The following is a 15,256-nucleotide window of genomic DNA, read 5'->3' as shown; positions in this document are numbered from 1 at the left end:
AAGGTTATAGTCCAGGTTTGTTCAATATATCATTTCAGTTGCATGACACTGTAAACTTTTGCTCTAAATTCTATGTCCTATGATCTTATGTTCCACAACCACCTGATGAAGGAGCAACGCTGTGAAAACTACTGCTTCCAAGTAAACCTGTTGGACGATAAGCTGGTGTTGGGGATTTTTAACAACAGAGGAACCTCGATTACCCAAAGGACACAGGCAGGGAGTGTTTCACTCAGTTAATCGAATTCCAGATAATCAAATGTCGGATAACATAGGTTTGCCGAACCTTGTGATCTTGCCGGATAATCCAATATTCGGGTAATCGAATGCCGGATAATCAAGGTTCCTCTGTATTACTGAAATAGGACTCCCTGGAAACAGTGTCTGAATGAGCTGGATTGTCCTCAGCCCTCTGCCGGGCTTGGACACACAATAGAAGTTGACACTTCAATGCAATACTTGTGGAGTGCTGCATTGTCAATGGTGTCCCTTTCAAACAGGGATCTGCTGAGGAGGATGTGAATCGATGCCTCATTGAGGAAAGAGACTGGGTGACATTTATCTCTCAAGTGGAATGGGCTATCTGGTCGTGCTTCTTAGGACAGAAAACAGTGGATGGACAGGCATCAGATTGGCAAGAAAACATTACCTTATTTTTCTGAATGTAGTTACATGCTGCTTATTCAGAATAGTTTACAAAGTTTAAAATCAGCAGAAAATTTGAGCAAGCAGATTTACATATTGTTCAGAATACTACAAAAAATATCTGCCCAGTTTAACGATAATGTCTATTCCAGTGTTACCTCTATGTTGGAGTTCTCCATTCCAATTTTTCTTCCTTATAATCAAAATCATAGGAACAGAGGAGGGGGCCATTTGGCCTCTCAAACTCATTCTACCATTAAATGAGATCCTTCTTGAAAACAAGAAAATATTGACTACACCCTGTATTTTGCACGAATACAAATCAGCCCGGAAGGAGAGCCATGAAAGAGACGCTGATTGTTAGCTAACAGACTCAAAGCAAACCATAATTCTGACCCAACTACAGACACCGGTATCAGAAACTGGAAGGGAAATACTGAAACAGCCTTGCGTGTCATTGTGTGGGTGGTAGGAAGATTTTCTCTGCCTGGAATGTAGGAAGAAGCTGCGGGAGAATTAAATGTCAGTGAGCTGCAGGCAGGCAGCGTTGAACTGCATGCAGAGTTTGAGATGGGATTGCAGTCATCTGTGTTAAAAACAAACAAAATGTTATACCCCTGACTGAGCAATACCCTCTTAGGAAATGCCACTAAATTATTGAACTTTTGTGCTTCTCACAAGACAATCATATTCTGGTCACTATTTGATAAACTAAGGGCATTTTGCAATTATAATCTTCTTGAATATCTGCTTAAAAATGCCACAATGAAAAGCTAGCATAAAGAGGTCATAGACTAGAGTTTTGGGCCACTGTGGGATCAGTAATCAGACAGGACCTGAAAAACATGGCCGACAGATTCCATTCCTGATGTCGGCCATTTTGGCCAAGGGTTGCTAAGGACCCAGGAATTCCACTGTTGCCATGAGACCGACAGCAATTAGGCTTCCTAGAGTCTTGTAGGAGAAAGTGAGGACTGCAGATGCTGGAGATCAGAGCTGAAAATGTATTGCTGGAAAAGCGCGGCAGGTCAAGCAGCATCCAAGGAGCAGGAGAATCGACATTTCGGGCATGAGCCCTTCTTCAGGAATGAGGAAAGTGTGCCAAGCAGGCTAAGATAAAAGGTAGGGAGGAGGGACTTGGGGGAGGGGTGTGGAAATGCGATAGGTGGAAGGAGGTTAAGATGAGGGTGATAGGCCAGAGTGGGGGTGGAGGCAGAGAGGTCAGGAAGAAGATTGTAGGTTAGGAAGGTGGTGCTGAGTTCGAGGGTTGGGGCTGAAACAAGGTGGGGGGAGGGGAAACGAGGAAACTGGAGAAATCTGAGTTCATCCCTTGTGGTTGGAGGGTTCCTAGGCTGAAGATGAGGCGCTCTTCCTCCAGCCGTCGTGTTGCTATGGTCTGATGATGGAGGAGTCCAAGGACTTGCACGTCCTTGGTGGAGTGGGAGGGGAAGTTGAATTGTTGAGCCACAGGGTGGTTGGGTTGGTTGGTCCGGGTGTCCCTGAGGTGTTCCCTGAAACGTTTCGCAAGTAAGCGGCCTGTCTCCACAATATAGAGGAGGCCACATCGGGTGCAGTGGATGCAGTAAATGATGTATGTGGAGATGCAGGTGAATTTGTGGTGGATATGGGAGGATCCCTTGGGGCCTTTAAGGGAAGTAAGGGGGGAGGTGTGGGCGCAGGTTTTGCATTTCTTGCGGTTGCAGGGGAAGATGCCGGGGGTGGAGGTTGGGTTGGTAGGGGGGTGTGGACCTGACGAGGGAGTCACGGAGGGAGTGGTCTTTTCGGAAAGCTGATAGGGGAGAGGAGGGAAATATATCCCTGGTGGTGGGGTCCGTTTGGAGGTGGCGGAAACTCAGACTTCTCCAGTTTCCTGCTTGGCACACTTTCCTCATTCCTGAAGAAGGGCTCATGCCTGAAACATCGATTCTCCTGCTCCTTGGATGCTGCCTGACCTGCTGTGCTTTTCCGGCAACACATTTTCAGCTTCCTAGAGTCTTGGTAAGGGAAGGTTGGGATTTTCCAGTTGGCCTCGTGATTCCCAGAAGTGACAGCATCAATTTAACTGTTGGAAGGGCAAGGTCCAGACAGGCATGGTGCTCTGAAGCTGTCCTTCCATATGCCCATCTGGGTGTGAATGCACTCAATGGGAGAGGACCCTGTTCAGGAAGTTCCCCTCTCAGTAGTGGCCCAGCTGATTTGTAAAAGGTAGTGAGAGGCACTCACTTTTGGAGGCACCTTCTCAATTATTTCATGATTTGCTGCAGAGTGCAGCCGTTTCCTCTACCTCTGGTTGGCCCACCAAATGATAGAGCCTACTCAGCAGCTTTAACTGGAAAAGGAGAACTCAACTCCCAGGAAATCTTGAACTAAATTGACTTGCCTCCCCAAGGCTGCTTCAGAAGCTGAGAGAACTCCCCAGTTTGTGGGGGATATTGAGCAGGTAGCAGTTAGAGAACTGTCCAGAGCTTTCACCCCTTGATAGCTGAACTCCTAGGCCTCATCTATGTAGGTCCCATCTCTTCACTTCAGGAAGTCAGAGTTCACCGCCAGGAAGGAATGGGATTTCAAACTGAACAGACCCGGAAGAGCATTCCTGTGACTGGATGGGTATGACAGTACAATGGCTTCAAGAAGTGTATTTTGTCCTTTTTTTTAAATAAAAAGTTGAGATTGGAATGTCAAACAGTCTGTTCCAAGCCAATAAACAGCATGAGAACTTGGGTTTCATTTTAAAAGTTGAAACAGTGAAAGCAGTTTGAATGGGTGGGGTCAAGTTCCCACAGAACCTGGATTTTTGTTTATACATCTCTCCCTATTACAGAAAAATACTGGCATTCTCTCTCTCTCTCAGAATTTTCACTTGTTCTTTCCTCTTGGACGGAGAATTACATTTGAGACTATTTTACTGAATTTGCCTTTGCCAAGGGTGTGTTTATGGGATGTTACTATTATTGGAACAGATGCTGTTTAGTCATTAAATAAGTTTTCCAATAGAGTTGTTATTTCAGTTCGTCCTTCTTTGGCATGTATTTTAATAGCAGGGTAAGAATAAAATGTTCGAGGAAAAAGTGAGGCAGCATCCTGATGAAGGGCTTATGCCCGAAACATCGAATTTCCTGTTCCTTGGATGCTGCCTGACCTGCTGCGCTTTTCCAGCAACACATTTTCAGCTAAGAATAAAATGTGCTTTGCTTCAAGCCTGGTAGTTGACCAATTGAATTGGTCAAATCATTGGAACACATTGCCTTACACTTGCCTTTAAAAAGAAGAAAATGTTGGGATCCAGGCTATCTTCTTACGATATTTTGAGGAGGTCTAGTCTGCTTGATAACAATGGAAAGTACCAACATTGGGATAAATAGTGTTTCCATATGGGATGGAGTAACAGATGGTCCCTTCTTGACTTCTAATCTCCTCCAGCCCTAAAGCCTTCGGAGGTCTCTGCATTTCTCCAATTCTAGCTTCTTCCTATGCTATTTCTTCTACCACCGGTGGTTGTACCTTCAGCAGCCACAGGCCTGTGCTCTAGAATTCCTTCCTTTAAACTCTCTGTCTTTTTCCCCCTTTCAAGATGCTCCCAAAAACCTACCATTTTGACCACGATCCTGGTGACCAGCTATAACATCTCCTTACATGTCTCGGTATTATATTTTTGGTCTTTTAATGCCCCCATATAGCCCTGGGACAATTTACTGCATTGAAAGGCGCTATGTAAATGTACATTGTTATTTGGCATCTCCATTGGCACCAGTGCCATATTATTACTTAATATTATCCAAGGCATAAAGCCAGCACCTTCCCTGTGCCTGCAACCTCCCTCCAAGAACAGGAAGAGGTTATTCAGCCCTTTCAGTCTTGACATAGAATCCCCTACAGTGTGGAAGCAGGCCATTTGGCCCATCGATTCCACACTGACTCACCAGAGAACATCCCACCCAGACCTCCCCCCCCCCCACCCACCCCCAACCCTATCCCTGTAACTCTACATTTCCCATGGCTAGCCCACACATCCCTGGACACTACAGGCAATTTAGAATGGCCAATCCATACTAACCTGCACATCTTTGGACTGTGGGAGTAAACTGGAACAACCAAAGGAAACACACATAGACAACATGCAAACTCTATACCAGTGACTGGAATCGACCCTGGCACTATAAGACAGCAGTGCTAACCACTAAGCAGTGCTATTCTGCCTATTCTACCATTCTATCATATCACAGATGATCTGCACCATAACTGCACACCTTGGTTCGGTAACCCTTAATACAAACAAACAGTTGCTTTGTAGTTGTGAACTTGAATCATGCTGAAAAGAGAGGCACGTGTTGCTGAAGCTTGTCATCTTGCGCTCATCAGGACAAAGGCAAGAATGTCAAATTTCATTCAATCACAAGCAGTTATACTACAGGTGAAAAGGAAGTTGATTGGTCACCATTCAGATGAGCCGTGTTAACATGGAGAAAGCAATAGGGGAAAGCACATACTCCTGGGTAATTTGAAAATGGTACAACACTTGAACTGTTGTTTGAAGAGAATGGGTCCCTGCAACTGAATCTGTAATGTTAATAGTCAGAGAAAATGAGCCACTACAGAATTTGACCAATTATCATGATTTCATACAAGCCAGGATGGACTGATTAAATCAAACAGCCTTTATTGAAACTCCTCAACCTGAGCTATCTACCTCGGTCAACAAGATCTAGTTTAAAATCTCTGTTTGGTTCTTGCTCTTCCCCTTGGCAGCTACTATCTCCATATCCTTTCTCCTATTTCCAGCCAGTGATGTTCTGCATGAGAAAGGGTGGGAATTTTTCTCTGGAACAAAGTTCGATTCTTCCTGTCTGAATTTTTTAAGAGTTTGGGCAGTGAGAGTACAATATCAAGTATAAACTCGTTGCTTCTGAATAGCAATTTTATTAAATCCAAGCCTCTCACAGCACTAAAGCAGAGCTAGGAGAGAAAAAAAAACATGTTGCCTCTCTTTTTTTTTAATTGTGTGTAACCATAGAAACTAGGGAATTATTTGAAGCCTCACAGGATGAGCACATCAGGTCAACTTGTTCACTACTGCACTAATTACCACAAACCTCACACACACTGCACATACGCCCCCACATAAAAACATGATAATCAATGCGAGCTACTGAGACAAATCAAACATCCGTCTCATTTTGACCATTATTCATCCTTACAGAAACAGAGAAGCAATGTTTCTAATTCACTGGGTTCCTTAATTATTTTGTTGTAGCACAGAGAACTTTACCGCATCAACCATTGCAACGAAAACAGCACGAGCTAAAATTCTGTGGATAAGGCAAGGAAGAGGTGTTGAGGATTATCAGATCAGCCATGATCTGACCGAATGGTCCAGCACACTTGATGGGCTGAACTGCCTGCTTCTGCTCCTGTGTCTTAGGGAGTTGCTAACCTAGGATCGGAACCACTTTTCAAGTTTAAAAAAAAAATTCTTTCATGAGAAGAGGGAATTGCTTGCAAGGTCAGCATTTGTAACCCATCTCTTGAACTGAGTGGTTAGGTGGGACCATTTCCGAGGACAGTTAAGAGTCAACCACATCACTGTGGTCTAGAGTCACATCTAGGCCAGACCGGGTAGGGATGGAAGGATTCTTTCCTTCAAGAACACTCGTGAATGGCAAATTAATACAGTTTAAACAGCTATTGTTTTAATGTCAGTTTTTGAAGAAAAACAAGTGTAATTTAAATTCCATCATTCTGCCCTGATGGGATTTGAATCCCCATCCCTCAGAGCACAATCCCAGTGACATGAACACTAGACCACAGTCTCCTCCAAATCATCTCACTATTTTGATCAGTTGATAGCTCATGTGGCTACTCATTGAATTCAGTAATGTAGCTGACACCAAAGGCCTGAGACAGGACAGTACAGCACCACTCAAAATGTTGTCATGAGACCTGTCCCTCACATCTCCCCAATACTGAACAGTAAACGTAACAACTAAATAATTGGACCTTCATAGAAATACATTAGTGAACCAATGTCCTTTAGGGAAGGAAACTTGGCCTCCTTACAAATTCCAGCACAGAAACATAGAAAATGGGAGCAGTGGGCCATTCGGCCCGTCGTGGCTGCTCCACCATTCACAGCTGATCATCCAACTCAATAACTCAGCAGATCTGGCAGCATCTGTGGAAAGATCAACACGGTTTATGTTTCGGGTACAGTGGCCTGTTCTGACAAAGGGTGGTTGAACTTGAAACGTTAGCTTTGTTTTTCTCTCTACTAGATGCTGCCAAAGTTAATGTTTCAAGTCCAGTGGCTCCTCCTCAGAACAGCTCATTAGTCTCAAAACATAAACTGTATTGATTTCTCCAGAGATGGTGGCAGACCTGCTGAGTTTCCCCTGCAATTTTTCTTTTTGTTTTCGATCTCCAGCATCCACAGTTCTTTGTTCCCGTGGTTTTCTCCATACCTTTCGATCCCTTTAGCCCTAAGAACTGTACCTCCTTCTTGAAAACATTCAATGTTTTGGCCTTAACTGCTTTCTGTGGTAGAGAATTCCACAGGCTCCCCACTCTCTGGGTGAAACTATTTCTCCTCAATGGAACTACCCCACATCCTTATACTGTGACCCCGAGCTCTGGTCTTCCTGGTGATTAGGAACATTCTTCCTGCTGTCTCGCCCAAACATGACCCAGTCTCACAACCATTTCAAATCTACTTTGGGAGGCACCTGAAGGTTTAACATCAATAAAAGTATTTTTTCTTCCCAATGTGGTGAGCTCTTAGCTGCCCCAAAGGGGTCTGAGTCAGTCACACCATGCTAGACAGTAAATAATAGCCGCATCCTGAGAATGAATGATAATTTTCTCTGAGTACATCCAGTCCTACTGTTCCAGCCCCTTTACAAGCTGTTTGCTTGAGTTAATCCATGACCAGCAGGGTGACAAAATAAAAACCAGCAACATAGATTAGGGAGCAACGTGCCTGCAATGACACTACTTAAACTGTGCCTTCAGCTCCCAAACGCAGTGTCACCATAGCAACATCCATAACAAACTGCTTTCTAATTTAATTCGGAGCTGCGCTTATTAACTCCACAATTCAATAACAAGAAAAGTTAATCTTTACTTCAGGCAATCTGTTGGATCCACGCTATTTAAAAACACACAAATGGTGATTTTATTACATTCAGTTAAAACAGTGGCCCAAAGCTTTCTCAGAATCCACTGTGCCCTGTGCCTTCACCAGATCCATCAGTCAGATGTCTAACCAGTGTTTCAGGTCACAGTTTTGAAAAGTTTTGTTAGTCCACAGCCATTTCAGACGGCTGTACAGAGTCAACCGCAATGCTATGGGACTGGAGCCACACGTAGGTCAGACTACATAAGAAACATAGAAAATAGAAGCAGGAGTAGGCCATTCAGCCTTTTTTTTGATTCCTGATGAGGGGCTTTTGCTCCTTGGATGCTGCCTGACCTGCTGTGCTTTTCCAGCACCACTCTGATCTAAATTCTGGTTTCCAGCATCTGCAGTCCTCACTTTTGCCCATTCAGCCTTCTGCCATTCTACATGATCACCCAATGCAATCCTCTGTTTCCGCCTTCTCCCCATGCCTTTTGATCCCTTTCACCCTAGGAACTATATCTAACTCCTTCTTGAAAATATTTAATGTTTTACCCTCAACTACCTTCTGTGGCAGAGAATTCCACAGGCTCCCCACTCTCTGGGTGAAGATATTTCTCCTCATCTCAGTCGGAAATGGTTCACCTCATATCCTTAAACTGTGAGCCCCTGGTTCTGGACTCCTGCTCATCGGGAACGTCCTTCTTGTTTTTATTGTGTCTAATCTGCTTAGAATTTATAGGTTTTTATGAGACTCCGCCCTGGCCCTCATTCTCCCAAACTCCAGTGAATACAGTCTGAACCAATCCAGTCCCTCTTCATACCTTAGTCCTGCCATTACAGGAATCAGTCTGGGAGAAAGTGCACACTGCAGATGCTGGAGATCAGAGTCGAAGAGAGTGATTCTGGAAAAGCACAGCTGGTCAGGCAGCATCCCAGAAGCAGGAGAGTCGACGTTTCGAGCATAAACTCTTCATCAGGATGAAGGAACCAGTCTGGTCAACCTTCCATAATCAGAGATCCTTTGTTTTTAAATACGAATCAGCCACGTTTTCACTGTTGCCATTATTGAAACTTTACGTTTCAGATTTATGAAATTAGTTTAAATTCTACCAACTGCTGCAATGGGATTTGAACCCATGACCCTTAAATATTAGCTGGTGCTTCTCTATTCCTCATGCAGTGACATTAGCAGTATGAACCAACTCCTCTAACCACAGACTAGAGTTTCTGCTTTCCAGGTATAATTGCCAATTCCAATGCAGACTGCATGAATTTGAAAAGTGTTCCTTTCCTTGGAGGTTGTGTTCAAACCTGTTTGTTTATTGCTGAAAGCAAAATTCTGACACAAATTGATGCAATCAGGTTGTGTGATAAATCTCAACTTCTTTATAAGATTTGCTTTAAAACATTTTCCTTCTTCTGTTTACACGCGATAAGTTGGTGAAATTTCATTAAACAGCTGAAAGCAGGCTTCCCAGAAAAAAACCTGGCAAAATACCCATTCAGCACAACCAGATATTAAAATGATGAAAACTCATTGAAAAAGAAGGAACTAATTTTCATGTTCAAATTGTCAGAGCTGTTATGGAGCCAGTGGCTGTTCATTATTGCTTCTGAAAGTTCAGAGTTCATTGTAGGAGCAAATTACTGCAGATGCTGGGATCTGTGCCACAAACAACAAATGCTGGAGATCACAGTTTGCCAGGCAGCATCCATGGAGAGAGCGCTCTGGTGAAGAATCATCCAGATTCAAAACGTCAGCTCGGTCTCTCTCATGGATGCTGCCTGACCCACTGTGACCTCAGCATTTGCTGTTTTCAGTTCAAGGTTCAAGTTCGTCGCCAAGACTCAAGCACAAATAAAATCCGGTGCAGTACCAAGGGGGTGCTGCACTGTTGAAGGTGTTATTTTCTAGACAAGAATAAGGAACTGATCACAGAATCCCTACATGCCGAAAGAGGCCATTTGGTCCATTGAGTCTGCACCAGCTCTCCTATGGGCTTTAGCAGGGCTGAACAGACTAGATGCAGGGAGGATGTTTCCCCTGGGTGGGGAGTCTAGAACCATGGGACACAACATTGGGGGGATATGGGGGACACCATTTAGCACTGAGAGGAGGAAATGTTTCTTCAAACACAGGGGAGGGAACCCATGGAATTCTCTACCACAGGACACTGTAGAGTCCAAGTCACTGAATATGTTCAAGAAAGCAAGAGATAAAGTTTGTAAGATTTTAAATGCATCGATGATATAGGGAGAAATCAGGAATATGCGTTGATGATCTGCCATGATCACAATGAATGGTGGAGCAGGCTTGAAGGGTCGAATGGCCTATTCCAGCTCCTAGTTTCTATGATGTTATGTAGAACATATAGAACATAGAACATAGAAAAATACAGCGCAGTACAGGCCCTTCAGCCCTCGATGTTGCGCCGACCGAAGCCTACCTAACCTACACTAGAACTATAACCTCCATATGCCTATCCAATGCCTGCTTAAATGACCATAAAGAGGGAGAGTTCACCACTGCTACTGGCAGGGCATTCCATGAACTCACAACCCGCTGAGTAAAGAATCTACCCCTAACATCTGTCCTATACCAACCCCCCCTTAATTTAAAGCTGTGTCCCCTAGTAACAGCTGACTCCATACGCGGAAAAAGGTTCTCACTGTCAACCCTATCTAAACCCCTATCTTGTACGCCTCTATCAAATCTCCACTAAACCTTCTTTTCTCCAATGAGAATAGTCCCAAGTGCCTCAGCATTTCCTCATACGATCTGTCTGGAATTCTAACAAACCTTTTCATTTACACACTATTAGACATCATTCTGACCTGTGGCATGGAGCTCTGGTCTACAAGTTGTTCCATTCTGTCAGGGTCTCAGTAACATATGTCTACTGATGTAGTGTTGCAGATCATATCACCAACATATGCATTCCCATTACACTAAACTTCCTAAATCATACTGAAATAATACAACAGTAAAAGTGTTGCATTGCTTTTGGGTGCAAAAGAGTTCAAATATTTAAATACAACTTTCATTCAGAGCACCTCAAGTTTCCACCATGTTTTCTATTCATTTTAAAAAAAAAGCACCCTCAAAGTGGGCCTCACTCGCACCATTAGCCATGCCCCAGGGTCAATTCATGATCATTGGGGTTTTCTGTTCGTTGATTTGCAGTTTTTGGAAGTTTTACCTCTCAATCTAGGCTTTTTACTTTGCACAAAAAACTAACAGGCAGGATTTAGAAAGTGTTTCAAATGTGATTGAGATTGAATTCACTAGAAGGGATGACTAAATCGCACCAATGTTTAAAAAAGGATCTTGCATTTAAATAGTACCTTCACAACCACCGGATGTCTCAAAGTGTTTGGCAGCCATTTTTAGAGGTGTCTTCAGTGTTGCAGCGTCAGAAACACAGAAGCCAATTTATACACAGCAAGTTCTCACAAACAGCAAAGTGTCAATGACCAGATAATCTGTTTCAGTACGGTTGGAAAAGGGATAACCGTTTGCCAGCTCACTAGGAATAATCACCTACTCTTCATCACAACAGCACCTGGTTATTCTACAGCTGCCCTGAGAGAGCAGGCAGGGTCTTGGTCTATCTGCCATGGCAGGATTCAAATCCATGTCTCCAGAATATTAGCTTGGGATCCTGGATTACTCCCCCAGTAACATTACCACTACATCACCACTTTTCCCAATTTATAAAGTAGGTACAATAGAGAAGGAGGCCATTCAGCCCATCGTGGCTGCACTTAGAGAGCAACTCACTCTGTCCCTTTTCCCCATCATTTCCCTGTAGCATTGTAGATCTTGTCTTTTCAGATATTGAACTGTACACATATATTTGAGCCTTGGTGGGATCTCACTTGGAGTGCTATGCATGTCTTAAGGTCTGAAATGCACTAAATAAGTAGGGTTTATGGGGAGGCAATAGTGTAGTTGGATTATTGCAGGAGTATCAATCCAGAGAACAAGGTAATGTTCTGGGCACCTGGGTTCCAATTTCACCATGACATATGAAATTTGAATTCAATAATAATCTGGAAACAAGGGTTTAATGAAGACCATGAAACCACTGGCCTTAATCCCTAAAAACCTACCTGGTTCCCTAAAGTCCTATAGGGATGGAAATCTGCCAACCTTGCCTAGTCTGGCCTACATGTGACTCCAGATCCACAGCAATGTAGTTGGCTCTTAACTGCCCTCTAGGCAAATGGGAATGGGCAATAAATGCTGATCCAGCCAGTGGATCCACCCACATCCCATGAATGAAATTTCAAATTGTGTTACATTGGGTGTTGAGATTTGTTTGCAATTTGCAAATGTCCTGAGTTTTATGGGGTTCCCTATCTCTTTGTTCCAAATATCTCTCACACTCATGAAGTACATTGTTTGCATCTCGCCACGGTTTGTGCCTTCCTGCTGTAATACCTTGCTTTGGAATCTTCATTCTCTTGAGCATCAGTTTGAAGGCAGCATTTAATGCTCATACTCATTCCCAAATACCCTTACTTACAATATACAGAGCTACAACAAAAGGAAGTTCCAAAAGTCTTCTATAAGCAAATCAGTAGCAAAAACGATGGTAAAAGGAGTACAGCCAATTAGAATCTAGGAAAGGGATTTATACGTCAAGGCGAGAGACACAGTCTGTGGTGAATACTTTGCATCTTTCATTATTTACTAAGCAGATGCTCCCCAGGCCATGGGGAAACTCTGTCACGAGAAGGGTTTAAAATTGACAAGGTGGTAAGTACTAGATAAGCTACTGATGAGATGCACCCAAGAATATGGGAGAGAGAGTGGAAATTGCAGAAGCTTTGACAATTATCCTTCAATTCTCCCTGGATGTGGTGACAGAAGACGGGAGAATAATGATCATGCTAGATTTTTAAAAATAAAAGTTATAAAGATCAGTTCAGCTTAATATGAGTGGTGGGTATTCTAAAACCAATTATTCAGGAAAGAATTAATAGTCACATGGAAAAAAATTGCATTAATTCAGAAAATTCAGTATGGATTTGTTAAGAGAAAATCATGTCCAATTCACTTGACGGTGTTTGTTTGCAAAAGAGGTAACAGGGAGGTTTACTGAGGGTAATGCTGTCGATGTGGCGTACATGGACTTCCAAAGGTGTTCGAGAGCCATACAACAAACTAATGAGGTGAGAAACATTTCAAGTCCAAATGTTTCGATCTCATCACGTTGCCAGATCTGCTGAGTTTCTCCAGCATTTTCTGATTTTATTTCAGATTTTCAGCATCTGCAGTATTTTACTTTGAACTGACCTTTGGGATGTTGCGTTCAGTTCTAGTCTCCCTGCTATGGGAAAGACGTTGTTAAACTTGAGAGAGTGCAGGAAAGATTTCCAAGGATGTTGGAGGGTTTGAGCTATAGGGAGAGGCTGAATAGACTGGGGCTACTTTCCCTGGAGAGTCAGAGAATGAGGGGTGACTTAATAGAGGTTTGTAAAATCATGAGGAGCATGGATAGGGTAAATAGACAAGGTCTTTCTCCCACGGTAGGGGAAGCCAAAACTAAAGGACATAGGTTCACTATGAGAGAGAAAAGATGCAAAAGGAACACAAGGGGCAGCTTTGTAAAAGGGTGGCACATGAATGGAACAAACTGCCAGAGGAAGTGGTAGAGGCTGGTACAACTACAACATTGAAAATGCCTTTGGATGGGTTTATGAATAGGAAGGGGTGAGAGGGATATGGGCCAAGTGCTGGCAAATGAGACTAGATTAATTTAGGATATCTGGTTGGCATGGATGAGTTGGACTGAAGGCTGTACAATGCTACGACTCTGACTTGAGAGCAAATTTACAGCTCATGGAATAAAAAAAACACAGCAACCTGGTCGAAGGATAAGAGAAAGAGGAAAATAATGGCGGACAGAGGTTTGTGGTGCAGTTCCCCAGGAGTTGCTATTGGGACCCTTATTTTTCTTATTTCTGTTAATGATCTCAATTCTTATAGGCAAGGGACAATTTCAAAGTTTACAAGCAACAAACCAAAACTTGTGAGAATTGTAAACTGTGACAGCAATGTAGGACTTTAAAATGACATTGATATATGGATGGAGTGGACAGACAGGTGGCAGATAGAGTTCAATGCAGAAAGTTGAGGTGATACACTTTGGTACAAAGAAATTGGAGAAATTAAATAAAATAAAGAGTCCTATTCTAAAGGGAATGAAGAAGCAAGAGAGACCTGGGTGATATTTATACACCGCTAACGGTGGCAGCAGAGGTAGAGAGAGCTGTTAATGAAGCACAGCGTATTCTAGACTTCATAAATGAGACATAGAGTCCAACAGCAGGGAGGCCGTGATGAATTTATAAAAGGCATTGGTTAGACCCCAACTGTATTATTGTGCACAATTCTGGGCACCACACAACAGGAAGAATATGAACAGATTGAAGAGAATGCAGAAGAGGTGATTCCAGGAATGAGAAACCTCAATTCAGATGCTAGATTGGGGAGGTTGGGACTGTTTTTCTGGGAGAGGATAAGGCTAAGGGGAGATCTGATATAGGATGTCGAAGTCATAGGGGTTCAAGACGGAGTGAATTGAGAGAAACTGTTCCCAATCAATCAAAGGAGAAAGGATCAGAGGGCACCATTTTAAAGGGTTTTGCAATAGAAGTGAGTGTGAGATGAGCAAAAAGCTTTCTCACACAGTAAAAGGTTAGGGTCTGGAGTGCCTTGCCTGACAGCTCAAATGAGGCATTCAGGAGGGTCTGAAACTGAAAGAGAAATTAATGGAGAAACTCAGCCGATCTGGCAGCATCTGTAGAGAGAAAGCAGACTTAATGTTGTGAGTCCAGTGACCCTTCTTCAGACTGGACTCAAGATATCAACTCTGCTTTCTCTCCACAGATGCTGCCAGCCCTGAGTTTCTCCAACAATTTCTGTTTGTTTCAGATAGTCAGCATCTGCTGTTCTTTGTTTCAGTTTTTGTTTAATTTGAGAGAGCATTGTCTGTGTTTAAATAATCAGCCGATGTGCAGGGTTGTTGAGAAAAGGCGAGAGATTGGGGCTCCATTAAGCCAGAGCAGACAAGGTGGGCCGAATGGCCTCTCCTGTACCGTAACAATTCTATGTCCAGCATATATTCTTTGGATATAAATCTCGAGGGATTCAGGTGGTGAGTGGTCACCCTTCCAGAAGACCCTTACCAATAACAGAGACACAGCCCAGGGGAGCAACCAGAGTGGCTGGAGCAAAGCCATAGGCTGCAAAGTTCCCCAGCTCACCCATTCCCATCAGGAGGATTCCACACCACCACAACTTGCTCTTGTAATAGGGTGTTCGGCTCTCTTGACACAATAGACGGATATGCGAATATTTCTGTGGTGAAAGAAACAAGAGTTGTGGGATTACTAACAATTAAACACATCAAAGTGCTCAGAACGTAAACACCAATAAATCAAAAGCAGTTCTTGTCATGTGAAAATACACCATTAAAATTAGTCCAATAA

At 43.2% G+C, this 15,256-nt stretch overlaps 1 protein-coding gene across 3 annotated transcripts in view; it reads right to left on the bottom strand.

Annotated features, from left to right (window-relative positions):
* Nucleotides 1–15,256, bottom strand: part of LOC132815525 (NIPA-like protein 2) — an 83,257-nt gene that overhangs the window by 32,884 nt on the left and 35,117 nt on the right. For 2 of the 3 annotated variants that reach the window (XM_060824521.1, XM_060824522.1), the window contains exon 3: nt 15,032–15,125. In XM_060824521.1, the coding sequence (XP_060680504.1) occupies nt 15,032–15,125 (94 nt within the window). Of the gene's footprint in view, nt 1–14,953; nt 15,126–15,256 lie in introns of all 3 variants that reach the window. The other variant, XM_060824520.1, reaches the window with a different exon arrangement.

This window comes from Hemiscyllium ocellatum, chromosome 4 (assembly GCF_020745735.1).
Source record: "Hemiscyllium ocellatum isolate sHemOce1 chromosome 4, sHemOce1.pat.X.cur, whole genome shotgun sequence".
Classification (NCBI taxonomy): Eukaryota; Metazoa; Chordata; class Chondrichthyes; order Orectolobiformes; family Hemiscylliidae; genus Hemiscyllium; species Hemiscyllium ocellatum.
This window is presented reverse-complemented; position numbering and strand designations above follow the sequence as displayed.